Raw genomic sequence first — 25583 nt, forward strand, 5'->3', positions numbered from 1 at the left:
CAAGATTGCTCTTAAGCCTAGGATTCTAGGTGATGCGGACAGAACAAGGAGGTGTTTGGGGACTGAAGCAGAGTTATTCGATAGATTCCCAACAAAGCCTGTAACTGGCTCAGCTGGATCTCCCCCTCTTTCGTTCCAGCCTCAGGAAATGCCTTACTCCATTGGTCCTCCCTTTGCACTTGTCATTCTTTCTGCCAGAACTGCTTCCCCAGATCTCTCCTCTCCACCCAGCTAACTCCTACACACTCTTCAGGTCTCAGCACAGATAGCATTCTCATCAAAGCCTCCCTCTCAGACTTGGTTAAGCCCTCTATTTCAGGTTTCCCCAGCAACTGTACAATTTACCTTATCATTGAAGTTATCTTGCTTATAATTTTACAATTAAATATGTATGATTATTTATCTAAAGCCTCCCTCAACAGGCATTCTAGAAACTTCCTTAGGTCAAGAACCATATCTGCCTTTCCTCTCTTGAACCCGTTTTCAGTGCTTGGCATACAGTAGGTGCTTAATACATATGAGCAAGTGATTCATTCATAATATGAAGGACTCCTAGGTACATTTTTGTCCTCAAGGGGTTAAAGAATTTCCCTGGAGTCCACTGGTCTAGGTGGAGGAGCCTGCTGTTCCAGTCTGGGTTCACCTCTATTCTCCTTTCCACTCACCAAGTCTTAAATTCAGTTTGGTTTAATAAATACTTTTAAGTAGCTTGAGGCCCTTCACCAGGCTCCTCAAGATTACTCCACAGCTCTTTTCCTGGATTGCCTTTCTCTCCTGATATCCCTGGCATTTTAGTGACCCTTTAGATAGAAATCTAAATTATGATTCCTGCTGACTTCAGCAACAGATTGTAAATCGACTAGGGATGGGGGAATGACAATAAGCAAGACAGTCTCTTTCCTCCAGGGCCTTTCGGTTTGGCGGGGAGATGTGTTCGTTCACAACTAACTATAAAAGAAGGTAGGAGGAGAGAAAGGATAGCAAAGTACAAACTTATGGTAGGGGTGAGGAAGTGGAGAGGCAGGAGATATCAGTGTTTTAGGAGAGTCTAAAGGATACATAAGATATTTACTCCCAATCTTTTTGAAGATTGTTATTGTTGTAAAAATAATACTTAGTCATGGTTAGAAAGTTTGGAAAATCCAGAAAAACATAATGGAAACAAAAATCACCCTCTGTCACACCTCACCGATATAACCAGTTTTATAAGATTATAATCATACTATGAACAGTTTTGTAAAACATTTAAAATTAAAAACATTCCCATGTAATTAAGTATTCTTCTAAATCATGAATTTTAATGGCTGCATTTTTATTTATTTATTTTTGGCTGCGTTGGGTCTTCATTGCTGCGCATGGGCTTTCTTTAGCTGAGGCGAGCGGGGGCTACTCTTCATTGTGGTGCACGGGCTTCTCATTGCAGTGGCTTCTTTTGTTGCGGAGCATGGGCTCTAGGTGTCCGGGCTTCAGTAGTTGTGGCTCACAGGCTCCAGAACGCAGGCTCAGTAGTTGTGGCACATGGGCCCAGTTGCTCCGCAGCATGTGGGATCTTCCCGTACCAGGGCTCAAACCCATGTCCCCTGCACCGGCAGGCAGATTCTTAACCACTGTGCCACCAGGAAAGCCCAATGGCTGCATTTTTAATAGATTATAATAGTTAAGAGTACAACCCCTAGCTATAGACTATGGTTCTAACATTATTAGCCACTTGAAGTTTCAGTTCCTGTATATGTAAAATGGGGATTAATATCCAGCAGGGATAATATATCATAATGAGAGAATAACATTCTGAAAGGAATAGAGATGGGAAAAACATCAGGCAAGTATTATGGTATGACTAAATAGCTTTTGACTGGACTACCAGGGACCTTGACTCCCAAACTGTAGAGCCTTTCGGAGGTTCTGAGCAGAACAGGAACATGGTCAGTCATATTTTTGAAAGTTTGCTCTGGCAGCAGTGCGTGGGTTGTATTGGAACAGGTCAGGACTGAAAGCTGAGATCAGTGATAAGACAGCTGCAATCCCAGAGGTGAGAGGTAACGTGGGGCGGTGCTGGGTCAGTGTGAGCAAAGAAATAGGGAGTCAGACATGCTTGATTACATGTTGGTAGCAAAAGTAAAGGAAATACCAAAGTTCAAAGTTTTAACTTGGATTAGTGAGTCTACTTCTCTCCACTACAACCACCTTACTGCAGGCCACCATCATCTGTGGCCTGGGTTACTGCAACAACTCTTCTTTCCCCACCAGTCAATTACCCTCACAGCTGTTGCACTGATTTTTTTTTAATGGATTCATCTTAAAGCATGAATTAGATCAAATTACTCCGCTGTTTACAATTCTTCAATTGCTTCCCAAAGTCTGTAAACTCTTTACAATGCCTTATAAGGCTCTTGCTGCTCTGCCTCCTGTATTTCTCGAATTTCACCTTGTGCCATTCTACCTTGTTCACCACAGTAAGCTCCATTCCTCCCTCTGGGCTTTTGTAGGTGCTGTTCCCTTTGCCCAGTGTCCTTCTTCTCCCCACCTTCTCCCTTTGTATGGGTAGCTTCCTCGTCCTTTAGATCACAGCTTAAATGTTACCTCATGTCCTAACCCTCCTATCCAAATCAGATCCTTGCTTCCTATTCTCTATCTCACTACCAATATCTCAACAGCACTTATCAAATTCGAAATTTATAGATATATTTATTTACATTTTTATTGCATTTCCTCCACTGTAAACTCCACATAAGGAAGAGATCCTATCTATCCTGTTCTGTTTTTGCTTGGTGCCTGACATATGGAAGGCATTTAATCAATATTTGTTGAATGAATGAATAAATCAATGAAAGAGCTGATGAGTAGAAAGTACGATGAAAAGATAGGTTTAAAGGGGAATTTATATCTCAGATCTCTGATACCATGGTGCCAGGTTGTGTGTAGATGGGGCAGGGACAGAGCGATATCTTTAGAGTTAGAAAAGGAAAAAGAGTTGGCATTTGATATTGTACCTCCAGTGCTACTCAGGGGCGATAGGGTCTGACCAGAGGCTGACACTATTTCAACTACACTACCAGGTCAGTATCAGATGGGACACAATGCAGCGTAATAGTTAAGAATAAAAGAATTAGAGAACAACATAGTTTAGAAACAAGCGCTAGTGGTGTGGTTTGGGCTACAGTTGCAATATGAACTTACAGTAGTGAATTAGTGAGGCTCAAAATATTCAGAATAGAAGATTGGAAGAGATGACGCTTTAAATTTATCCATTCAAAAATGTTTATTGAATACCTGTCAAGTGTAAGGCCCCAAGCCAAGTGCTGAGAATACAGAGGTAAATAGGACACTGGCCCTGGGCTCTGCTTTCTTACACTCTAAATAAGGAGACAGACATGAAATCAAAACGATTACCTTGGGCTTCCTTGGTGGCGCAGTGGTTAAGAATCCTCCTGCCAATGGAGTGGACACGGGTTTGAGCCCTGGTCCGGGAAGATCCCACATCCTGCGGAGCAACTAAGCCCGTGCGCCACAACTACTGAGCCTGCACTCTAGAGCCCGTGAGCCACAACTACTAAAGCCCGCGTGCCTAGAGCCCGTGCTCCGCAACAAGAGAAGCCACCGCAATGAGAAGCCCGCGCACTGCAATGAAGAGTAGCCCCTGCTCTCCGCAACTAGAGAAAGCCCACGCACAGCAACAAAGACCCAATGCAGCCAAACATAACTAACTAAATAAAATAAACTTATATAAAAAAAGGTTACCTTAGAATTGTCACGATATGTATAGAATTTTATTCCACTGAAGAATGATAAACATAAACACAAGTATATAACAATGATGAGAAGTGCTATGAAGAAAAAAAAGCAGGGTAAGAGGGATAGAAAGTGAGCACAGAGGGTATGTTGTTGTATAGGGTGCTCAGTAAGGGCCTCACCATAAGGTATCATTTGACTAAAGAAGGGGTGAGAGATTGAGCTAGATGGGTGTCTTGAAGAAGAGCATCCCGGGTAATGGACATAAGTATTAAGGCAGACTTGTGCTTGGGTAGCTAGAGAGATAGCAAGTGCTGAGTGAGAGGGAGTGTAGACGATGATGAGGAGAGAGAAGTAGCAATGTCAAGACATCTGAGGCCTTGTAGGCTATGAGTAGGACTTTGGATTTTACTCAGAATGAGATGAGAAAAGCCATGCAGAGAAACTTTAACTTGATGGAGCAGGCAAAGGGAGCAATTACAGGTTTAGGGGTATAGGAAAATAAAAGTGGAGTCAGTACTTAGGAGCTCAATTCAGCAGGAAGGATGGATGGGAGAGACTGAAACCAGTAAGACCATCCCAATAGCTCAGGTGCAAGATGATAATAACTAACCAGAGTGGGCAGTGAGAACTACATAAAGATGAAAAGTTTTCAAAGAAAGCAATGGGATTTACTGGCTTGGTGTGGGATGACTGTACTTGTAATGTACCTTCAGAGCTACTGACTTCAGATACAGACAGATGTCCTGTGAGAGGCAAATGAGGCCTGAGGAACTGTTCCTAAAGTGGAGCCACAAGAGAGTTTCAGAACAAACCTGCTGTTTGTAATTGAAACTAGTTCGTTTGTTTGAAATAGAAATAGAAAAAAACCCAAAAAAACTAGGAGACCTAAAATAATTTCCCTTATCCTGAAAAGTAAACAGGATTGATCCTGTTTATCAGCTGACAATTCAATAGTCACGAGCAGGCAGGCAAAGTGGACTTAGGCTGGTGTGAGCCAAAGTCCACTTCTGCAAATCAGCAAATTTTATTAGGAATGCATCTCCCTCTTTTGGGTCTAAATAAGTAATCAAGTTTAATGAAATATTCTTTGTACAGTGTTGTCTCCTTACTCAAACACTTTTGTGTCACTTATTTTGTTGTATATAATTTTCTTAAATAGGGTTGAAGGCTCTGAAAATAATGTGCAGAAAATGTGATACATAGATAAAAATATGAAGGGGCATATGCAGTAGAAGGGTCCTGTTGTTCTGAAAATCAGGATAAGAAAGTAGAATATATTACTGACATTAGCTTAGAAGTGTATGGTAGTGTAGGGTAGATATAAATAATTGACCAAAGAATATCGATACCCTTAACAACTGGTAATAGCACTAATAATTTTTCTATAAAATTTATGTGGCCAACTTAAAGAAGCCAGAGAAGGATTTGGTAATGTGTGGATAATATTTAATAGGAAAAGCACTTAACTGTTTAAATATGTTGTCTCACCTCAGTTATTTACACTTATCTTCCAACTATTCCTAAGGGTGTGCAGATGACAAATTATGCGTTTTTCCTCAATATTTTTAAGCTGACTACATTGAAAATGTAAAAAACACTTGAAAAACTTAACCATTAATTTTGTTTCTTGTTTTTGGAGTGGGGGTGATAATAGCAACAGGGATACTTAGGGGTGGAACACATTTTAGAAGAAGCACTGTTTACTTATTAGCAAATTATTTATGTTTATTTAACCTGATTTAACCAGAGGTTATCTACTTTTTAAAATGGCTAATTCTTCTTCATCAGTATTTTTTTTCTCAATACAGATATTGCTTAAACAGAACAAAGTCCAGAGAAACCTTGATTTAACCAAATCAAATTCCTGTGCCAAGGTCAACAAACCAAGATCATTTAAAAGTTGAATTAAAAAAAAAAAAGAATTCAACTGAAGCAAGTTTGAGACCAGGCCTAAGGATTTGCTCTTTTGAAGAGCGACGCTGACTTTCTGTCTGACCTCAGGGAGGTTCAGTTTCTGAGGTCTATTTTCTGTTTAAACCATTAAGAGGCTTGTGTTTGTGTATCTCTTCAAGTGTTCTTGGGATACGTGATTTGGGATTTGGTTATAGGGGCTCTAAGCTGAAAACAGTTTGACTAAAAGTATCATCTTCATCCTAAAGAAGTCTTGTATACTGTACAAAGGAGTTTAATTTTTCATACACAGCAAACACATTTTTACACATCTGAGGCAAATGATAAAAAAAGGATAAAAGTTAGCATTTAGTTTTTTGAATTCTTACTGTTCGTTTTTCAGGCATCACACAGCAGTTTAGTTCTTACTCTTTTTGTATGTAATATAACATTTCATAATAGGCATTTGATATTAAGTGAATTAAGATGTATTTCACCCTTCACCGGTTTTGAAACTGTTGTTATGACATTTTAATGAACAGTACAAATCTGCAGTCTAAAGAGGGGCTTGATCATCAGCTCAGAACAGGAAAACCTAAGTATAATGAAGGTGGCTAAGATGACTACTGAGATCGTTAATTATGTTGTCTAATCACTCCAGTTTCTACCTCCCTTTGGCCTCAAAAGTTAAAAAAAAAACTTCTACTTGCAAGAAAAAAAAAGTCTCCTTGACTAGAAAGGAAGTTTGAATGTTGTACCTTACTGCAAACTCTTAGAAGAGGAAATAAAACTGCCATTTAAATATGCTGTTAATGAACTTTGGCGTGACTATGCTATATGAATCAGCGAGTTTCAAAATTAAAATTACTTCTGAATCCTCCGGTCAAAAAGCAAAGGCCTCCTCTTCGATTTGATTACTCTGAACACATGTACATAATTAACCACTCCTTTTTAAAAAATCCCTTACAATTTACACCTGGAATATGATGATGAAATGTGAAATGAAATACTGCAACGAACATTAATCGTCTCAGCTACTCGGCACAGTCTCAGCAGAGGACGATGACGTCTGTCCTCTCAGGTAATCTTCACAAAAACTCGAGGAGAGGAACTGTCATTCCCACCCCACGAAAGCTTCCACTGAAACCCTGACTGCCCTCACATCCCTGCCGTGCCGGCTAGATGACGTTCATCACGGCGGGGATTTCCGTATCGGTGACACACGCCACTTCCGGCCGACGGTGAGAGTGACGTGGCAGGAGAGGCCGAGCTCCGTCCTTCTGGCCGGGACACCCGGAGCTGTCAGGTGGCTTCAGGGCAGCCCTGCGGGGAAAGAAGAGCTCACCTATACCGGCGGCAGCTGCAAGGCCGGAGCCGGAAGTGCCACGTGTCCCGATTGCGCCTGCGCGGCCGGGGGCTAACAGGCAGTTCCGGCCGGGGCCTCCCTACGTCTCTCTCCGCTTGGCTGCTGCCTACCAGCCCGGCGTTCTCGGCCCCACCGGCCCGACTTCCAAGCCTCAGCCCCCAGACCAGGCAGTCACCGCCAGCGGGCTAGGGAGAATGCGGCGCCATGCCTAGGGCTTCCTGCGCCGCCCTCTCTCTATCCCACCTTCAGTTCTAAGTCGTTAGCCCCCTCCCTCCGCTTCCAGCAGTCGTCTTTCAACTCTCGGCTTGGCGCTGCCGCAGACGCCAACCAGCCCCTTCCAACCCCGATAAACATCGTCGTCATGTCCCAGCCCGGGATACCGGCCTCTGGCGGCGCCCCCATCGGCCTCCAGGCCCAGAACGGGGCCGCCCGGGCCTCGGGGTCTCCCTACACTAACGGTAAGTGCTGCCCGGGGGTGGGAGGTGGGGACGGGGCGCTGGGGACGGCAAAGTTTGGGCCCCGGCTCGAGCTGACCTTTGGTTGCTGCCGCCGTCTGAGGGGAGGGTGACTTTTCTGCCCGTGTCAGGAACGGCTGGAGGTGGAAGGCAGAGCCACGGACACCGCGGCTCGTCTTTGTTTTCCATATTTATTTATTTATTCTTTCGTTCAGCACACAGTCGCTGAGCACTTGCTGTATGTAACGCCCTGGGTATATACATGGGTGAAGAATACAGATTCGGTCCGTACCTCAGAACTGGCATACAAGGCTCATAGTGCCTGTTTATGTGCCTTTCCCCTCCTCGCCCCTTCACCCATGTCTTCTAGAGAGCAGAGTTTGGGGTCTGATTCATTTCGGTCCCGTCGGACCTGCAGTGACGTGAGGGTCATACTCAGTGTGAATTTGCGGAGACGAATGGATGATTGTGCTTTGGCGAGACCTCCTTAGGGCCTGCTTCATCTCTCCCTGAACCTTACCCGAATTGTACTTAGGCCCCCTCGTTCAGTTTTTCAGCTTTAGAAGGGGAGGATCTCCTGTTTGATTTCCAGAGGTCTTTACATCACTTGGAAAGTGGTTGGACACAAGTCTCTAAACCTCTGACCAGAGTGTACATGTGGCACTATAATTTGTCATTTGGTGTGAGAGTGTCTTCTAATTTTATACCCCTTCTAGGATTCTTTAAATTGTCGTGTGTTGTGATTTGCTAAGTTTATTATAATCGTTATAATAAAGACAGATTTTCTGCCAACAGTTTGCGAAGTTACCAATTTACTTATAAATCTTTGGTTCTTGGAAACAAAACTGGTAGAATAATACTAAAATGCTTAAGTTGTCCATTGGAATCTAAGATTGCTGTGAAGTTCACGAAAATAATCAATGACTAAAATAGCTAATTTACATTGTTTTTAGAGACTACTGTTTTCTTTACAAAGAAGGCTCTAAAAGACTTTTAAAAATGTCTATGAGTAGGCAGGTATGTAGGCAGAAGCAAGAATAAGTGGGGGTAAGCACTGAAATGGTGTTAAGTTGAATCAGTTGTTCTTTTTCAAATTTACGGTAACATTATGTAAACTACATTTTATTCTAGGCTCTTTAGTTACATTTTCACCGAGGATGAAATTATTTTAAGACATTTCACTTTAAGGTCAAAACTCTTAAGCAAGATGTCATATGACTGTGGCTTTTTCTTATAATCTATAAATTGCAGTTTTACATGAGCTTTAAATGGCAAATCTTGTAAATATGCATGTAAACTTATATGTAAGTATATTTTTGATAATTTTGAAATGTTAAAGCAATTTAGCCACTGTATGTACTGTATTGGAGATATTGTCACTATGTTGATTTGATCCAGTCCAACAGACATTTGTTGCATACTTAAGTTCTGTCCTTAGGAATGTAAAAGAGAGTGAGAAAAGAGTCCCTGTATACAGGTTGCTCAGAGCCAATTCTGGAGTCAGATAGGGAAGGAAATCATAGGATTGCAAATATGTACCCCGACTTTTAAAAAAATATACATTTATTATTTATTTATTTATTTTTGGCTGTGTTGGATCTTTGTTGAGGCACGCAGGATCTTTCTTTGCTGTGTGCAGGCTCTTCGTTGGGTGCTCGGGCTTCTCTCTAGTGTGGCATGCAGATTTTCTCTTCTGTAGTTGTGGCACGCAAGCTCCACGGCGTGTGGGCTCTGTAGTTGTGGCGTGTGGATTCCAGAGCATGTGGGCTCTTTAGTTTGCAGCACACGGGCTCTAGTTGAGGCGCGTGAGCACAGTAATTGTGGCATGCAGGCTTAGTTGCCCCGCAACATGTGGGATCTTAGTTCCCTGACCAGGGATTGAACCTGAGTCCCCTGAATTGTAAGGTGGATTCTTTATCACTGGACCACCAGGGAAGTCCGTAGCCCCCACTTTTAAAAAAATAAGTTTCAAGTGTATAACATTATAATTTGACATCTGTATACACTACAAAGTGATCACCACCACAAGTCTAGTTACCATCCATCACCAAACACAGTTGGCCCTTTCACCCATTTCATCCATCTCCCAACCCCCTTCCCCTCTGGTAACCACTAATCTGATCTCTATATTGATGAGTTTTTGTTTTATTTTGTCTCTTCACTTGCTTTGTTTTTTTAGATTCCAAATATGAGTGAAATTATATGGTATTTGTCTTTGTCTGCTTATTTCACTTAGCATAGTAACTTCAAGTTCCATCCACGTTCTTGTAAATGGCAGGATTTCATTCTTTTTATGCATGAATAATATTCCATTGTGTGTGTGTATATTTATCCTATCTTCTTTATCCATTCATCCATTGATGGACACTTAGGTTGTTTCCATATCTTGGCTATTGTAAATAATGCTTCAGGGAACACAGGGGTACATATATCTGTCTGAATTAGTGTTTTTGTGTTCTTCAGATAATGCCCGGAAATGGAATAGCTGGGTCATGTGGTATATACCCTTGTTAAGATATAATTTTGACATTCTTTTTATAAGCCCCATTTCTAAAGTTTTTTGAAAAAGTATTCTCAGTAAAATGGCTAATGTCCTGTATTGGGTTCCTTTATTGTTCATCCCACTAATAATAAAGAGAGTAGGGATGTGGTGGAGAATTGGAGGGGAGGATATTTCTCTAGAAGGTGGAAAAAAAGTTCAGTGCTGGAATCTAATTTTTTTGGTTAATTCTTTCTAGGCACTTTTTGCTGCTTAAATATTCTATTGAATTCTCTTACGCTTCAGGTTTGATGTAGCTTGCTTAAATTACATATTACAGTTTAGTTGGATCTTTTGTTTTGTTTTGTTTTTAGATTATAATCTAAAAGGTGACTGAGGAGTCACCTTTTTCACTTTTCTGTAACTTACTTTCATATTGTATAGTGTCATTATATTACAGGATGCCTCAATCTGGACATTTCTTTATGTGGTTGATTGTTATATTGCACTACAATCCAAAGGTTGTCTAGACAGGTTTTTCTAAGTCTCTGTGTAGATTTGTGTACACTTATTTCCTTTGCAGAAATTGATGGTGAAATTGCAAGACTACTTAAACTGGCAGATCTTCATCTGATTACCATGTAATAAGGGCTAAAGGCAAATCATTACTCCCACTTTTTAAAACAATTGTTTAATTTATTTATTTGTTTGCACGGGGTCTTAGTTGTGGCAGGCTAGCTCCTTAGTTGCAGCTCGAGGGCTCCTTAGTTGTGACATACAAACTCCTAGTTGTGGCATGCACTTGGGGTCTAGTTCCCTGGCCAGGGATCGAACCCGGGCCCCCTGCATTGGGAGCACAGAGTCTTAACCATGGCGCCACCAGGGAAGTCCCATGCCTCCCACTTCTAATTAGCTTCCTTATTGACTATTTGAGTCAATTTGCCAAGGCAGTTAGAAACTATAGTTTTATTAGTAGTATTTTTTTGTAATATTATGTAATATTCAACTTTTTCCCTTATAGATTAAGAGTGAGAAGGATATTCTACACCCTCTCTCCCACCCAGATTACCCTGTTATAAAATAATATTAGCTTTCCCTCTAGACTGTAAGTCCTATGAGGACAAGAATATCTGTTTTTGCACATCATCCCCTCTCCAGCAGACTCACACGGTTTCTAGCACATTTAAGGAATTACCAGTTTTATCGAATGAATATCTTAGAATTGGGTATTTTGCAGTTTAGTTCACTAAACACGTGTTAACTTGTTCGTGGTGAGATTTGAGCTCATTTTCAGCTTTTTTTTTCTGGTGAAATTTTCTGTGGATTTTTGTACAATAGTATCAGCTAAAACAGTAGAATATAGGGGGGGTTGGTCATCAGTTTAAATGCTAGACTTGTGCTCATATCTCTATTTTAGGCATGACAGAAATGGAAATCTCTTTTAGTTTCACTATGAGGAGAACCGTATTTATGATGTTGTATTGTTAATATAGGAAGTCTTTAGTCGTGATCAAAGCATGTTGAGAATAAGATTGGCATGTGGTCTATAATACTGATTGTTGTGGCTGAGTTCCCTTTAATGTTTTCAGTGGGCACAGTAACTTTGGACTCTCACAGTAACTTTGCATACCTCTAATAGAACTTACTGCATTGAGCTTCTGGTTAGTCTCTGCTGTTAGACTGGGAACTCCTGAAAGACATAAAATAGTAACAGTAAGCACTAACATTTACTGTTTACTTACCGTATGCCCAGTCACTGTGCTAGGTTGCATTATATGCATCATTTCATTTAATCCTCACAACAGCCCTATGATAAGAGAACTGTTAGGTTTACTGACCAGGAAACTGAGATGAGTGGTGAAGCAACTGGTTCAAGGTCACACAGCTAATACATTGTGGAACCGAGATTTAAACTAGGCAGTCTTATTTAACCACTGTTATTCAACTTACCTGGTAGTTGTGCCTGAATCAAGGATCAGAACCTTCTCTTTGGTTTCTTTATGTAGGTGGATGCATATAATTAGAGTAAACATTTGCTGATATTTTTTGAAATTGCCACCTAGCTTAGTTTCCTTTGGATTGTAATTAATATATGACCTGACCTTCACTTTTGTTAGTATTGAGTCCATTTCTTTGCTGTTTCAGTATCACATTTCATAAACGTCTTGTAGACCCTGAAATTGCCCATACCCCCACTTTGATTCTTAATATTTGTTCTTCCTCTTTGATTGCTTTCTTAAAACCCGTATGTCTAGTGACTGACCCACAAGCTGTTTTCATGCAGTAGCATCCATTTGTTGCACTTACAGTTTCAATTGGTAACTCTTTAAGTGATCAGAATGTATTTTGATGTGTGAGATCTTTCCCCCCTTACCTTACTATTAAATTTATGTGAAAAGGTAGTTCATTCATTGTGTTCTTGTGACTGTTCAGTAGGCTTCCTTGAAGAAACTTGTAAAGTTAACCTTTATTTTGTATTCATTGAGATAGTGTATCAGAAGTATCTTTTAAGTTTTACATTCTAGATTTCATGAATAATATGTCAATCATTTTTATATGTCACTGGTTTCTAAAGTTCACGAAGTTCATTTTGAAGTATGTGAGGATCACCAGTACATGAAAATTTTACTAATGTAAATTCTGGGATTCCATTGAGTCCTATAGAATAGGAATTTACAAAGGTAGAACCTAGTATCTCTTTGTTTTTGAATCTGCTGTTTGGGTGATTGAGAAGCAATCACCTGCATCTATTTTTTTTTTTTTTTGCGGTACGCGGGCCTCTCACTGTTGTGGCCTCTCCCGTTGCGGAGCACAGGCTCCGGATGCGCAGGCTCAGCGGCCATGGCTCACGGGCCCAGCCGCTCCGCGGCATGTGGGATCTTCCCGGACCGGGGCATGAACCCGTGTCCCCTGCATCGGCAGGCGGACTCTCAATCACTGAGCCACCAGGGAAGCCCCACCTGCATCTATTTTAATCTCTCATTTGTTTCTTTTCTACTGTTTCTAATTTGGCTTCTACTTCTATACATCCACCAAAACTGCCCTTAATAAGGCCACAAATGACTTCTTGGTTATTAAGTACGTAAAATATTTTTCATTTCTATCTTTTAATTGCTCTCTTTTTCCTAAAATGTTGGTGTTCCTCAGAGCTTTCTGACCTGGTTCCCTTCTTTTTCTTTTTTTCTTAAAAAAAACAATAAGCACAGTAAACATTTATTATTTCACATAGTTTCTGTGGCTGGCTCTTTTCTTACTCTGCACATACTCCCTGCATGATATTATTAATTCTCATGATAGCAAATATTGTACATATGCCAGTGAGTTCCAAAGTTATATAATAAGCTGAAACCCATATAGATAGATGTCTTTCTATTGGACATTTCCACTTGAATCTCTTGATGACACCTAAAGTATGTTGAAAATAATTCTACATTCCCTCTTCCCTTTGCTATTCCCTGTCTTCCCCAGTTCTTTTCTCCTCCTTCTGTCCCAGTGAATGGCACTGCCATCTACTGACTTGCACAGGTCAGAATCCTGGGAATCATCCTTGGTTCCTTCCCCACTTCAATTCCACATCAATTCGTATATTCAGTCCCCATATTCAATTCCACATCAATTTTCATTGGTTCAACTTCCTCTATCAGTTTTTTTTTTTTGGCCACACTGCGTGGCTTTTGGAATCTTAGTTATATATACTACATACCATCTTAATAGGGGAAGGGGAGAGAGAGAAGGGTACTTATGGGAAAACAATTTTTAGGAAAGATAAATTGGTCCTTAGTAGCGTAGATGGGAGACTTGATCATTTTGTGACAGTGTATGTTTAGGTGTGGTGTGGAGAATTATCATCTCAGGTAATGAGGCAGTCTTCTCTGGTTGCTCCTGGGGAGGAGATTTATGACAACTTAATTCTTTTGAGTTCTTTTGGGAAGCTCTGCTTTTGGGCAGGTAAATGATTCCCAAAACTCATGCCCTGTACTCAAAATAATTTTTATGCCATGGTGGTATATTCTGGACCCCTTTAATGTCTCTGATCTATTATTTTGATGGGCTACATAATTTATTAATGACTTCAAAATGATATAATTAAAATCCATTTAGTGAAAACTTCATTACGTATTTACTACTACATTTCTAATGAACTATTGCAAGTTGATACATATAAAAATAAAAATTTCACATTATAAGTCACTCAAAATGGATCTATGATAATGACTACTACAAAGCAGTTTCTTTTGTATTTGTCTTTCTACTATTTGCATATTCTTTTCATTTTCTTCGTTGATATACTGTAAGACTTTTGCTTATTTTGTGCATTTTGTTAATATTTGGCTTTCACTTGGCTGCACTTGGCTTGAAGGCCTCTGGCATATTGGCCTGTGATAAAACAATAAATAAAAATACGAGAGTGGGCCATGAAATCTTGTGGCAATACAAGGTGTGAGATGTTGGTTTTTATCCAGATGACCCAAAATATGCTTATAAGTTAACTTTTTACAAATGTTTTCATTGATTCAAACACCTCTGTATTCCCACTGCTGCTGTTTAGTCAATTATTACTTACCTGGATTACTGCTATAGACTCCAGTCTCTTCCAATCTCTGATCTCTCCTCCAATCCCCAAGAGGTTCTTTTATGTCCTAACCTCCTGTCTCACTTCAGTCACTTGACTCTGCGGTGCCATACTGATTTTTCAGACTGCCCTTTCATGGCCACAGGTGATTGCACATGTTGTTCCTTTTTCTTGCACATGCTGGTTCCTTTTTCTGGGAACACCCTTGACAATCCCTTTCCTGGGGCTAACTCCTGTTATCTCTTAAGATTTCACTCTGTTTTGTCCCTGCCTGGTTATATGTCTTCCGGTTTGGACTATAGCTACTTGAGGGCAGGGATGGAGTGGACCTTACTCACCTTGTGTCCTCAGTAGATATTTAGTAAAATCTGTCTTTTCAATTAGTCAATGAATGGAGTGTTCCTAACCATTTGTAATAAAATGAATGATTAGCCTAAATATAGTGTTGAGAATAAAATTAATTAATAGTCTAAGATCTAAGAAAGAAATGAAAATTTTATTCCACCTAACCTGAGGATTATAACCTGGAAGACAGTCTTTTAGAGAGCTCTGAGGAATATTCCACCTGTTAGAGGTCAAAGTACAGTTATATACCTTTTTGCAACAAAGGAGTATACATCAAATCACGTATTGTCAGTTTACATAATCCAGATCTGGATGTACAAAGCTAGTAGTAGAGTGTTCTTGGCAGAACACTACAGTAGAAGCATTTTTAAGCTTGTTGAAGGAACGTTAAGAAGGTGGATGTGGCTGGAGCTGAGCAGAGAGGAAGAGTAGGAAGTTCTTTGAATAGCTTGCTAGTAATGGCCTTTGGCCATTAAAACAGAGTAATTGATGTCAGTTCACATAGTGACCTTACCATAATCAGTTACTAAACTCAAAGAATTGGTGTTCCATTATACAGACAGGGCTTTCAGTCTCTAGTGGAGATTATTCATTAAGCCATTTCGGATTGTATGATAAACTGTTAATAAGGTAGAATTGTAAAGGTATGTGTTTATTTGGAAGTGCAGATCTGCTCCAAGTCGGCTTAAATACAGCCTGCATCGACATCTTTCCAAAGTTAGAGATATCAGATAAAAAGACCCCTTGGCCTATACAGATAAACAGATATTATTCACTAATAGCAAAGTCAAATTAGGATGGAAACAGCCTAATAAGAGAAGAACCATGCATAATTAATACAACAAAGAGAGAACTAATGAATCTGTGGTTCAAGACATTGGCTTATTGTCTGAGTTGACGTAGTCTATGTTAAACCTAATCTTAAAGAAAAATTGAACTTTATATTAAAGTTTGCTTAAAGAACAAGTGAAAAACAAATAGAATCAGAAAACTACAGGCTACTTACTTCCAGATCAGAAAGAACATATGTATTATCCTGGCACTGTTTCATTAAAATAAAATGAATGTTCAATATTTAAAAAAAAGAAAGTCGGAAATGAGACCAGAAAGGAGGCCAGGGACATAGAGGATATTATAAGCTAAGATAGACTTTGAAAGTTTTGAGTAGGAAGTTGATATGATCCATGTTTTAAAAGGTAATAGGATGTGTAGGAAATAAATCATAGAGGGATAAAGGAGGATGCAAATGTATCAGTTGGTCACGGGCTTTCAGACTTTGACTATAATCTACAATAAGAAATATTTTAGTGACCCAGTATATATATTCATATATGTATTTGTAATGAAACCTCACAGTACTTGCCTTATTACATATAATGTCCTGCGATATTTTTCATTCTTAACTATGTTCTTTTTCATTACTAAAAAGATAGTTTGTAACCCATTGATATTTTCCATTCTTTTTTTAAAATTAATTAATTTTATTTTTTGGCTGCATTGGGTCTTCATTGCTGCGTGCAGGGTTTCTCTAGTTGCGGTTAGCAGGGGCTACTTTTCATTGCGGTGTGCCTGCTTCTCAATGCAGTGGCTTCTCTTGTTACGGAGCACGGGCTCTAGGCGCGTGGGCTTCAGTAGTTGCGGCCTGTGGGCTCAGTATTTGTGGCTCATGGGCTCTAGAGCACAGGCTCTGTAGTTGTGGTGCATGGGCTTAGTTGCTTTGTGGCATGTGGGATCTTCCTGGACCAGGGCTCAAACCCGTGTCCCCTGCATTGGCAGGTGGATTCTTAACCACTGCACCACCAGGGAAGTCCGATATTTTCCATTCTTAACTATCTTTTTTTTTTTTTTTTTAACTAGCTTCATTCACTTTATTTTTCTCATAGAAAACTATGTGGTGGCTACAGCTTGAGCCTGTGTCCTCTGCATGGAAACTCTGGTGTAGGTCTTTACAAGATGGTCAGTGAATTCCTGATACGGAGACTTGGTGAACACCGTCTCTTTCCAGAGATCAGAAGTGAGATAACTGTAGGTCTTGGAAATGCCATCAAAAGTGGCCTTGGTGAAGTTGCCCAGGGTGGCGGTGCAGCCCCTGGCAGAGGTGTAGCAGTCATCAGTTCCAGCCATCATCAGTAGCTTCTTGGGCACAGGGCTGAGAGGATGCCATTGCCCCTGGGGGCAGGGATGAAGTGCACCAGCGCAGAGCCACAGCGGCCAGTCACCTTGCAAGGGGTAGTATGGGGCTTGCCGATCTTGTTCCCCCAGTAGCCTCACTGCACGGGAACGATGGAGAGCTTGGCCAGAATGATGGTCCCACAGATGGCATTACTAAAAAGATAGTTTGTAACTCATTGATTTCATAACTCATTAATTAATTGTATCCACTGTTTGAAACAGTGTTAATGTACTATGACAAAGCATCCTTGTACAATGAGAACATTTGTAGAGACTCATATGTAAGGTGACTTCTTTTTTGAGAAATAATTTTTGAGGAAAATGTCACCTTATAATTGGACATTTATGCTGCTTTGAATAATAGATACCCTTTTAACTACTTAGAAGTGAAAATAAATGTTCTATTCATAGTACTTACAAACTACAAAATCCCTAACAACAAGTTAACTAAATTTAATTAATTTATTTATTTTTAAGTTTTAAAAAAATTATTTTACTTTATTTATTTTTGGCTGTGCTGGGTCTTCGTTGCTGTGCACAGGCTTTCTCTAGTTGTGGCGAGCGGGGGCTACTCTTTGTTGCAGTGCGCTGGCTTCTCATTGCGGTGGTTTCTCTTGTTGCAGAGCACGGGCTCTAGGCACACGGGCTTCAGTAGTTGTGGCTTGCGGGCTCTAGAGCGCAGGCTCAGTAGTTGTGGCACATGGGTTTAGTTGCTCTGTGGCATGTGGGATCTTCCTGGACCAGGGACACCAGCGAACCCGTGTCTCCTGCATTGGCAGGCGGATTCTTAACCACTGCGCCACCAGGGAAGCCCCTAAATTTAATTTAAATAAGGTATAAGACATCTTTACGAGAAAAGCATGAAATATAATTGGAAGATATAAAACAAGTTTTGAATAAATGGAGAGATATATACCATGTTTATGATAGAAAGGAAGTTGTTTTTGTTTTTGTTTCTTTCCAGCTGTGCTGCATGGCTTGTGGGATCTTAGTTCCCTGACCAGGGATTGAACCCTGGCCCTCGGCAGTGAAAGTGCAGAGTCCTAACCACTGGACCGCCAGGGAATTCCTGAAAGATTTTCTATCATAAAATGTCAAACAATCCAAAATGAATATATAAATCAAATGTAATTCCTGTTGACATTTTACTTTTTTTGTGTGGGAGACTGCATAGTCTTATATTTTTGTGTATGTCTGAAAATTTTCATAATAAAAAGGTTTATAAGAAGGATATCATACTTACCTCTCTATAACTTCCCTTTTTTCTCTTAGTATTCTTTTTTTTTTTTTTTTTTTTGCCATACGCGGGCCTCTCACTGTTGCGGCCTCTCCCACTGCGGAGCACAGGCTCAGCGGCCATGGCTCATGGGCCTAGCCGCTCTGCAGCATGTGGGATCTTCCTGGACCGGGGCACGAACCCATGTCCCCTGCATCGGCAGGTGGACTTGCAACAACTGCGCCACCAGGGAAGCCCTCTCTTAGTATTCTTTTTGTAATTTATTTCAGTTGGTAGATGTACATCTGGTTTATTCATTTTATTGATAATTAGCCCATTGTGTGACTAATCTACAATTTATTTATTCAGTCTCCTGCTGATGGATATTTAATTTGTTTGCAATTTTCCATTATTATAAACATTGCTGCAACTAACACATATGGATCTATTTCTTTTGTCCTGGAAGGATACCTGTTTTTTTTTTTTTTTTTTGCAGAGCAATGCGTATAGACTCTCTCTCCCCAGCTACATATTACTTATGTGTGTATGCTTTTGTAGGCCTCCCAATCCTACCTCTCTCTATATATGCATATGCTTATGTATGTTTGTATAAGTGTTGTGTAACTTATGAAACGATTCAAATTAGGCTGATGATATTTGTACATTGCTTGCATGGATTGAGGGGGTATGATTGGAAGATACGTATTTTCTTTTTATACCCTTTGAATGTAAAAAGTCCAAAGAAATTAGGTTTGTATGCGTGCCATCTTTTGAAAAATATTCATCTTATTTCTTTTCATTGTTTAGTTTTATGGGCAAAAATGACAGCATATTCCTTAGAAGTGGTGATTCTAGAGATTCATATTTTTTAATTAATTTATTTTTGGCTGTGTTGGGTCTTCGTTTCTGTGTGAGGGCTTTCTCCAGTTGCAGCAAGCGGGGACCACTCTTCATCGCGGTGCGCGGGCCTCTCACTGTCACAGCCTCTCCCGTTGTGGAGCACAGGCTCCAGACGCGCAGGCTCAGTAATTGTGGCTCACGGGCTTAGTTGCTCCGCGGCATGTGGGATCTTCCAAGACGAAGGCTCGAACCCATGTCCCCTGCATTGGCAGGCAGATTCTTAACCACTGCGCCACCAGGGAAGCCCTAGAGATTAATTTTTTAATAACAGCTTTAAAATGTACAGGTCAATGATTTTTAGTGTATTCACTGAAAATTGCAACCATCACTACAATCAGTTTTAAAATATCTTTATCACCCCCAAAAAAGAAACCCCATACCCATTAGCAGTTACTACCCATTCCCTCCTTCCAGATGTTGTAACCACAAATCTACCTCTGTGTTTGTGGGTTTTCCTGTTCTGAACATTTTATATAAATGATTTATACAGTGTATGATCTTTTGTGACTAATGCCTTTCAGTTAGTATAAAGTTGGGACTTCCCTGGTGGTCCAGTGGTTAAGAATCCATCTTGCAATGCAGGGGACGCCGGTTAGATCCCTGGTTGGGAAACTAAGATCCCACATGCCGCGAGGCAGCTAAGCCTGCGAGCCGCAACTACTGAGCCCACACCCACAGCTAGAGAGCCTGTGTGCTGCAACTACAGAGCCCACACGCTCTGGAGCCCGTGTGCCACAACTAGAGAGAAGCCCGTGCACTGCAATGAGGAGCCCATGTGCCACAATGAAGGATCCCACGAGCCACAACTAAGACCTGATGCAATAAATAAATAAACAAACATAAAATGTTAAAAAAACACTAATAATCTCAATAGTCTTTAAAAAAAAATAAAGTTTTCAAGGTTCATCTGTATTATAGCATGTCATCAGTACTTCATTCCTTTTTATGACCAAATAATATACCGTTGTATGGTTATGCCTCTTTTGTTTATCTGTTCATTAGTTGATGGACATTTGGGTTGTTTCTCCTTTTTGGATATTACAAATAATGATGTTATGAACATTTGTGTACAAGGTTTTATGCAGACTAGGAGTGGAATTGCTGGATTATATAACTGTGTTTAACATTTGAAGAACTGCCAAACTATTTTCCAATGTAGCTGTACCGTTTTACATTTCCACTAGCAATGTATGAGCTTTCCAGTTTCTCCACATCCTTGTCAACAGTTGTCACTTTTCCAGCTTTTTCTTTATAACCGTCCTAGTTGGTGTGAGTGGTATCTCACTGTGTTTTTTTTTTTTTTTTCTTGGCTGCGTTGGGTCTTTGTTGCTGCGCGTGGGCTTTCTCTAGTTGTGGTGAGTGGGAGCTACTCTTTGTTGTGGTGTGCAGGCTTCTCGTTGCAATGGCTTCTCTTGTTGTGGAGCACGGGCTCTAGGTGTGCCGGCTTCAGTAGTTGCAGCATGTGGGCTTCAGTAGTTGTGGCTCGTGGGGTCTAGAGCACAGGCTCAGTAGTTGTGGTGCACAGTCTTAGTTGCTCTGTGGCATGTTGGATCTTCCTGGACCAGGGATCGAACCCATGTCCCCTGCATTGGCAGGCGGATTCTTAACCACTGCGCCACGCTCATTGTGGTTTTGATTTGCAGTTCTCTAATGACTAATAATGTTGAACAGTTTTGCATGTGCTTACTGGCCATTTGTTTACCTCTTTGGAAATATATTTGAATGCTATTTAAAGCCTTTGCTCATTTTTTTTAACATCTTTATTGGCGTATAATTGCTACGCAATGGTGTGTTAGTTTCTGCTTTATAACAAAGTGAATCAGCCATACATACACATATATCCCCATATCTCCTCCCTCTTGCATCTCCCTCCCACCCTTCCTATCCCACCCCTCTAGGTGTTCACAAAGCACCGAGCTGATCTCCCTGTGTTATGTGGCTGCTTCCCACTAGCTATCGATTTTACATTTGGTAGTGTATATATGTCCACACCACTCTCTCACTTTGTCCCAGCTTACCCTTCCCCCTTCCCTTGTCCTCAAGTCCATTCTCTACATCTGCGTCTTTATTCCTCTCCTGCCCCTAGGTTCATCAGAACAATTTTTTTCTTTTTTTTTTATATTCCATATATATGTGTTAGCATACGGTATTTGTTTTTCTCTTTCTGGCTTACTTCACTCTGTATGACAGACTGTAGGTCCATCCACCTCACTACAATTAACTCAATTTTGTTTCTTTTTATGGCTGAGTAATATTCCATTGTATATATGTGCCATATCTTCTTTATCCATTCATCTGTTCTTTGGTCATTTTTAATTAGGTTATTTGTCTTTTCATTGTTGGGTTGTAAGAGCACCATATGTTTTACTGTATTTTTTAAAGTATTGCTTTATTTGTTTGTAAAACTAATTTTTCCTCCTCTTATTGGAAGGTCCTGTCCAAAATGCACTGATGTCTTCACAAGTGTCAGTGAGCCAAGGATATAATTCTCAGCTTCCAGGATCCTACCCTCATCTAATACCAGCAAAGACTTTGAATCCAGTCTCTGGACAGTCTAACTCTGGTGGTTCCCAGACTGTTTCTCCACTAAGTAATTATCAGGGACCTGGACAGACTGTTTATAGACCATCTGTGGCTTCTAATCCAGTGACACCTTCACTCCGTAGTGGTCCTGTTCCCCAAATGCCACTACCTACTTCTCAGAACCCAGCTGCTACACCAATGCCTTCTGGTAGCTTTCTTCCTGGAGCCAACATACCACCACCCTTGAATTGGCAATATAACTATTCGTCACAGACAAACCATTGTCCTCGTGCGTCATCCCAACCGACCATGTCTGGGAATGCAAATTTGACAAGTCCTCAATATGTTTCTTCTGGAGATGCTTCACTTCAAAACAACTTCATAAAATCAGGTAGAGTTCTTACAGGACTGCTTAAAATGTAGAGATGGGAAAATTTTGCTTGTTTAAATGTTTTAAATGACTATTTCAACCTTAAAATCATATGGAAGGCTATTGATATTTTTGATCATTGTTAATCTTTAAATAGATTACTTCTGTAACCTTTGGGTCAACTTAAAATCATGATTGTTCCTGCTTTGCTTCTTTCCTTTGAAGGTATCCTCTGAATTTCTTTGAGTCACCCATGATGTTTCAGGGTTTCAGGTATGCATGCAGAACCACTTAAGTACTGGCCATTACTTTTATTAATGGGTTTCCATCTTGTATTCTAGGGAAGCTTAATCCCTGTGGTCTCTCTTTGGACTTGATCTAAGGCTTGGCTTGTCTATTTGTTATGGCATAGACAATTTTTGGCTCCAGAAACCAGAGAATCTGGAGGGGCAGGTGAAAACAGACAGTACTTTTGGAGTGAGGAGTATTATTGAGCACATCTGTGGTCAGAAAGCAGTGCACAGAGATTTATCTCTGTTTTTTTTTAGGAGTTTTATAACTTTAGTTCCTACATTCAGGTGTTTGACCAATTTTGAGTTAATTTTTGTGTATGGTGTTAGTAGGTAGGGATTCAGCTTCATTCTTGTGCATTTGGATATACAGTTGTCCCAGGACTATTTGATGGAAAGACTGTTCTTCCTCCCATTGAATGATCTTGACACCCTTGTTGAAAATCAGTTGATCATAAATGTAGGGTTTATTTCTGTACTCTGAATTCTGTTCCATTGATCTATATGTCTATTTTTATACTAGTACCAAACATCTTGATTAGTGTAGCTTTGTAGTAAGGTTTGAATTGTAAAGATTGACTCCTCCACCTTTTTAGGTTTTTTTTCAAGATTGTTTTGGCTGTCCTAGGTCCCTTGCATTTCCATAAGAATTTTAGGATTAGCTTGTCAATTTTTGCAATAAAAAGACAGCTGTGATTTTGATAGGGATTGTGCTGAATCTGTACATCAATTTGGGAAGAAAGCTATATACTCTTAGACTGACTTTGATCATTTTATTTTTTAACCTCAGTGCTTGGTCATATACGGTTGAAAAGTAGGTTCATTTAACCATTTCACTATTCCCTTTTTTTATATTAAAATTTGTCTTAAACACTTATCAACATTAATAGTGTTACTTTGAAAAGCATTTCAGATTCTGTATTAGGATCTGCAGGTTGATTCTGCTCAGCAGACATCCTCAAGGAAATGAACTAGTAAAAGTTTCCAAGTGAAATAGTAATATCAGTCATTACCTTTTTATATTCATATGTATTTCTGCATCTAGATACTACATGCACTTCATCAGTTTTGTCGTTTGTTAACTGCTGAAACTATTTTTCTTAGCCTCTTGACTAGCCACTGGCCCTGGTGAATGCATTTTGGACTTGTAAAGATTAAGGCTGCTTCTAGAAACTTAGTTTCTTTGGAGAGATCTTCTGATCCATAATTGTTAGACCTAAAATCCTTCTGATTACTCTTATTCTTATTCATTTGACACCATGAGTGAGCATCAATCGCTTGAAGTTAATGAACATTCACTTCTTTATTAAGGTAACATTTATTATATAGAATTTTAGGTAACATTTTAGGTAACATTTTTAGGTAACATTTATATAGGTATCATTTATTGAATGTTTGTTATTTTCCAGCACTTTACCAAACTTTAATGTGTGTTATCTTATTTAATCTTTACAGCAGTACGTTTTACAGATAAGGAATGTGAGGCTTGAATAATTTTCCCAAAGCCACAAGAAAATAGGTTGGGAAAAGGTACTATTTAAAATTAGGTGTAGCCTCTCATTAAAAAGCACGTGATCAATAATCTGAAATATTTTTTTGGCTATAACAGAAGCCCTCAGGTAGAGCACCTTGATTACAGCACAGATGTGGTGAAAGAGACATAAGGAAGTGCCAAAACTTATGAAGGTTTCTATATAAAAGAAGGGGAAAGAAAGATACATAAACTAATAAAATGAACCTACAAGAGATGTATGACTGCCCTTCTCTTTTCTTAATGAGAACTCTAAAAAACTTCCCCAGTTTTTACCTCTGTTTTTTCATCATTGTTAGGTGCCTGATTGTCTGATCTCAGAACTGTATCTAGGGATTTCCTTGGTGGTCCAGTGGTTGGGACTTCGCCTTCCAAAGCAGAGGGTGCCAGTTCGATCCCTGGTCAGGGAGCTAAGATCCCACATTCCTTGCGGCCAAAAAACCAAAAAATCCCATAAAACAGAAGCAATATTGTAACAGATTCAATAAAGACTTTAGAAATGGTCCACATCAAAAAAATCTTAAAAAAAAAACTGTATCTAAGTTATGCAAATTTCTAATTCACGTATTAAAATTCTCTGACTTTTTTTTTCTAATGGGACACCTTTTAGCATGTAATTAGTTTTAGGGATCTCAGAAGGCAGATTCTGAAACTCTAACTATTAGTGTTCTAAATAAGAGTCATTCAACTTGAAAATATAATGTCTATTTTATGAAATGTAGCCTATTCTGGATTCAACAGTATTCCTCTTAAAACTGTGAAAAATCTCTATCAGCTCACTTGTATTCTGTTAAACATTAGGTTGTTACATCTTTGTGGCCAGACGTATCAAACATTCTTATTCATGCTGAGTTGCAAATGTACCTTGCCCTTTTGTTCCTTTGACTTGTCTCTATTGCCATAGATATGTATGGGTGCTTCTTTGATAAGGGAGTTACATGGCAGTAATCTTTGTCTTCACCTTTGACAACAGGGCACTGATTAGTCTTGTTGGGAGATCATTTTTCAATTTGGCCCTGGAGAATTGAACAGTATTGAAGAAACATTGAAATTTTTCATATTTAGGTATCTTTATTCCTTTGATTTTACAAAATACAGAGTTTTACAAAATACAGGTAGAATATATTATATGTAAAATTTATTACCTATTTCACTTACAAATTCAGAGGATTAAAAGTCTTGTAATGAAAAATTAAATCATATGTATTTTATCAGTAGTATTATCAGTAGTATTTTATCTACTTTATAGACTTTGTTCCTCCTCTTTAGCAAATGAGAAGGTGGAAGCAGTATTATTGATTTGAATGAACAGGTGGTTGTGGGTTTTGGAACTTTGCATGTCACACAGAAGAATTTCCCCAAGGGTAACTCACAGTGTTTTTACAGTAGTCAGAACTTACTGTCCTAATAGAAAATTGGTGAAATTGAGGCAGTGAGATACTGGTAGATACAAGGACAAATACCATGTCATTTCTTAGTTTTGTTTGATGGGTACTTTTAAACCTCTTGGATATCAGTGTTTCATAAGGTTTATACGTAAACTTTGGATCATTTCCTGATTTTTAAGCCTAGGGAGTGTTCTTAATATAGTATTTAAGCAATTATTGAAAGTAAACTACTTTTAATTATTATTAGGTAAACACTGAACAATGTACACATTTATTATCTATTTTAACAGGTTATACCCCCAATAAAAAAAGCAAAATGAACTAAAACTTGGAAAATTTAGGATAACCACAAT

General features: G+C 39.5%; 1 protein-coding gene across 8 annotated transcripts in view; it reads left to right on the plus strand.

Moving 5' to 3' along the window:
• Nucleotides 1–6393: 6393 nt before the first annotated feature.
• Nucleotides 6394–25583, plus strand: part of SEC24A (SEC24 homolog A, COPII component) — a 63211-nt gene continuing 44021 nt past the window's right edge. For 4 of the 8 annotated variants that reach the window (XM_022588828.3, XM_089908439.1, XM_089908437.1 and 1 more), the window contains exons 1-2: nucleotides 6394–7446; nucleotides 21560–22042. In XM_022588828.3, coding sequence (XP_022444536.1) covers nucleotides 7350–7446; nucleotides 21560–22042 — 580 coding nt within the window. In that variant the 5' untranslated portion in view covers nucleotides 6394–7349. Of the gene's footprint in view, nucleotides 7447–21559; nucleotides 22043–22246; nucleotides 22295–25583 lie in introns of those variants that run through there. The other 4 variants (XR_016392460.1, XM_089908440.1, XR_016392461.1 and 1 more) reach the window with 3 other exon arrangements.

This window comes from Delphinapterus leucas, chromosome 3 (assembly GCF_059928025.1).
Source record: "Delphinapterus leucas isolate spDelLeu-1000000601 "Yukka" chromosome 3, BTC_Dleu_Yukka2, whole genome shotgun sequence".
Taxonomy (NCBI): Eukaryota; Metazoa; Chordata; class Mammalia; order Artiodactyla; family Monodontidae; genus Delphinapterus; species Delphinapterus leucas.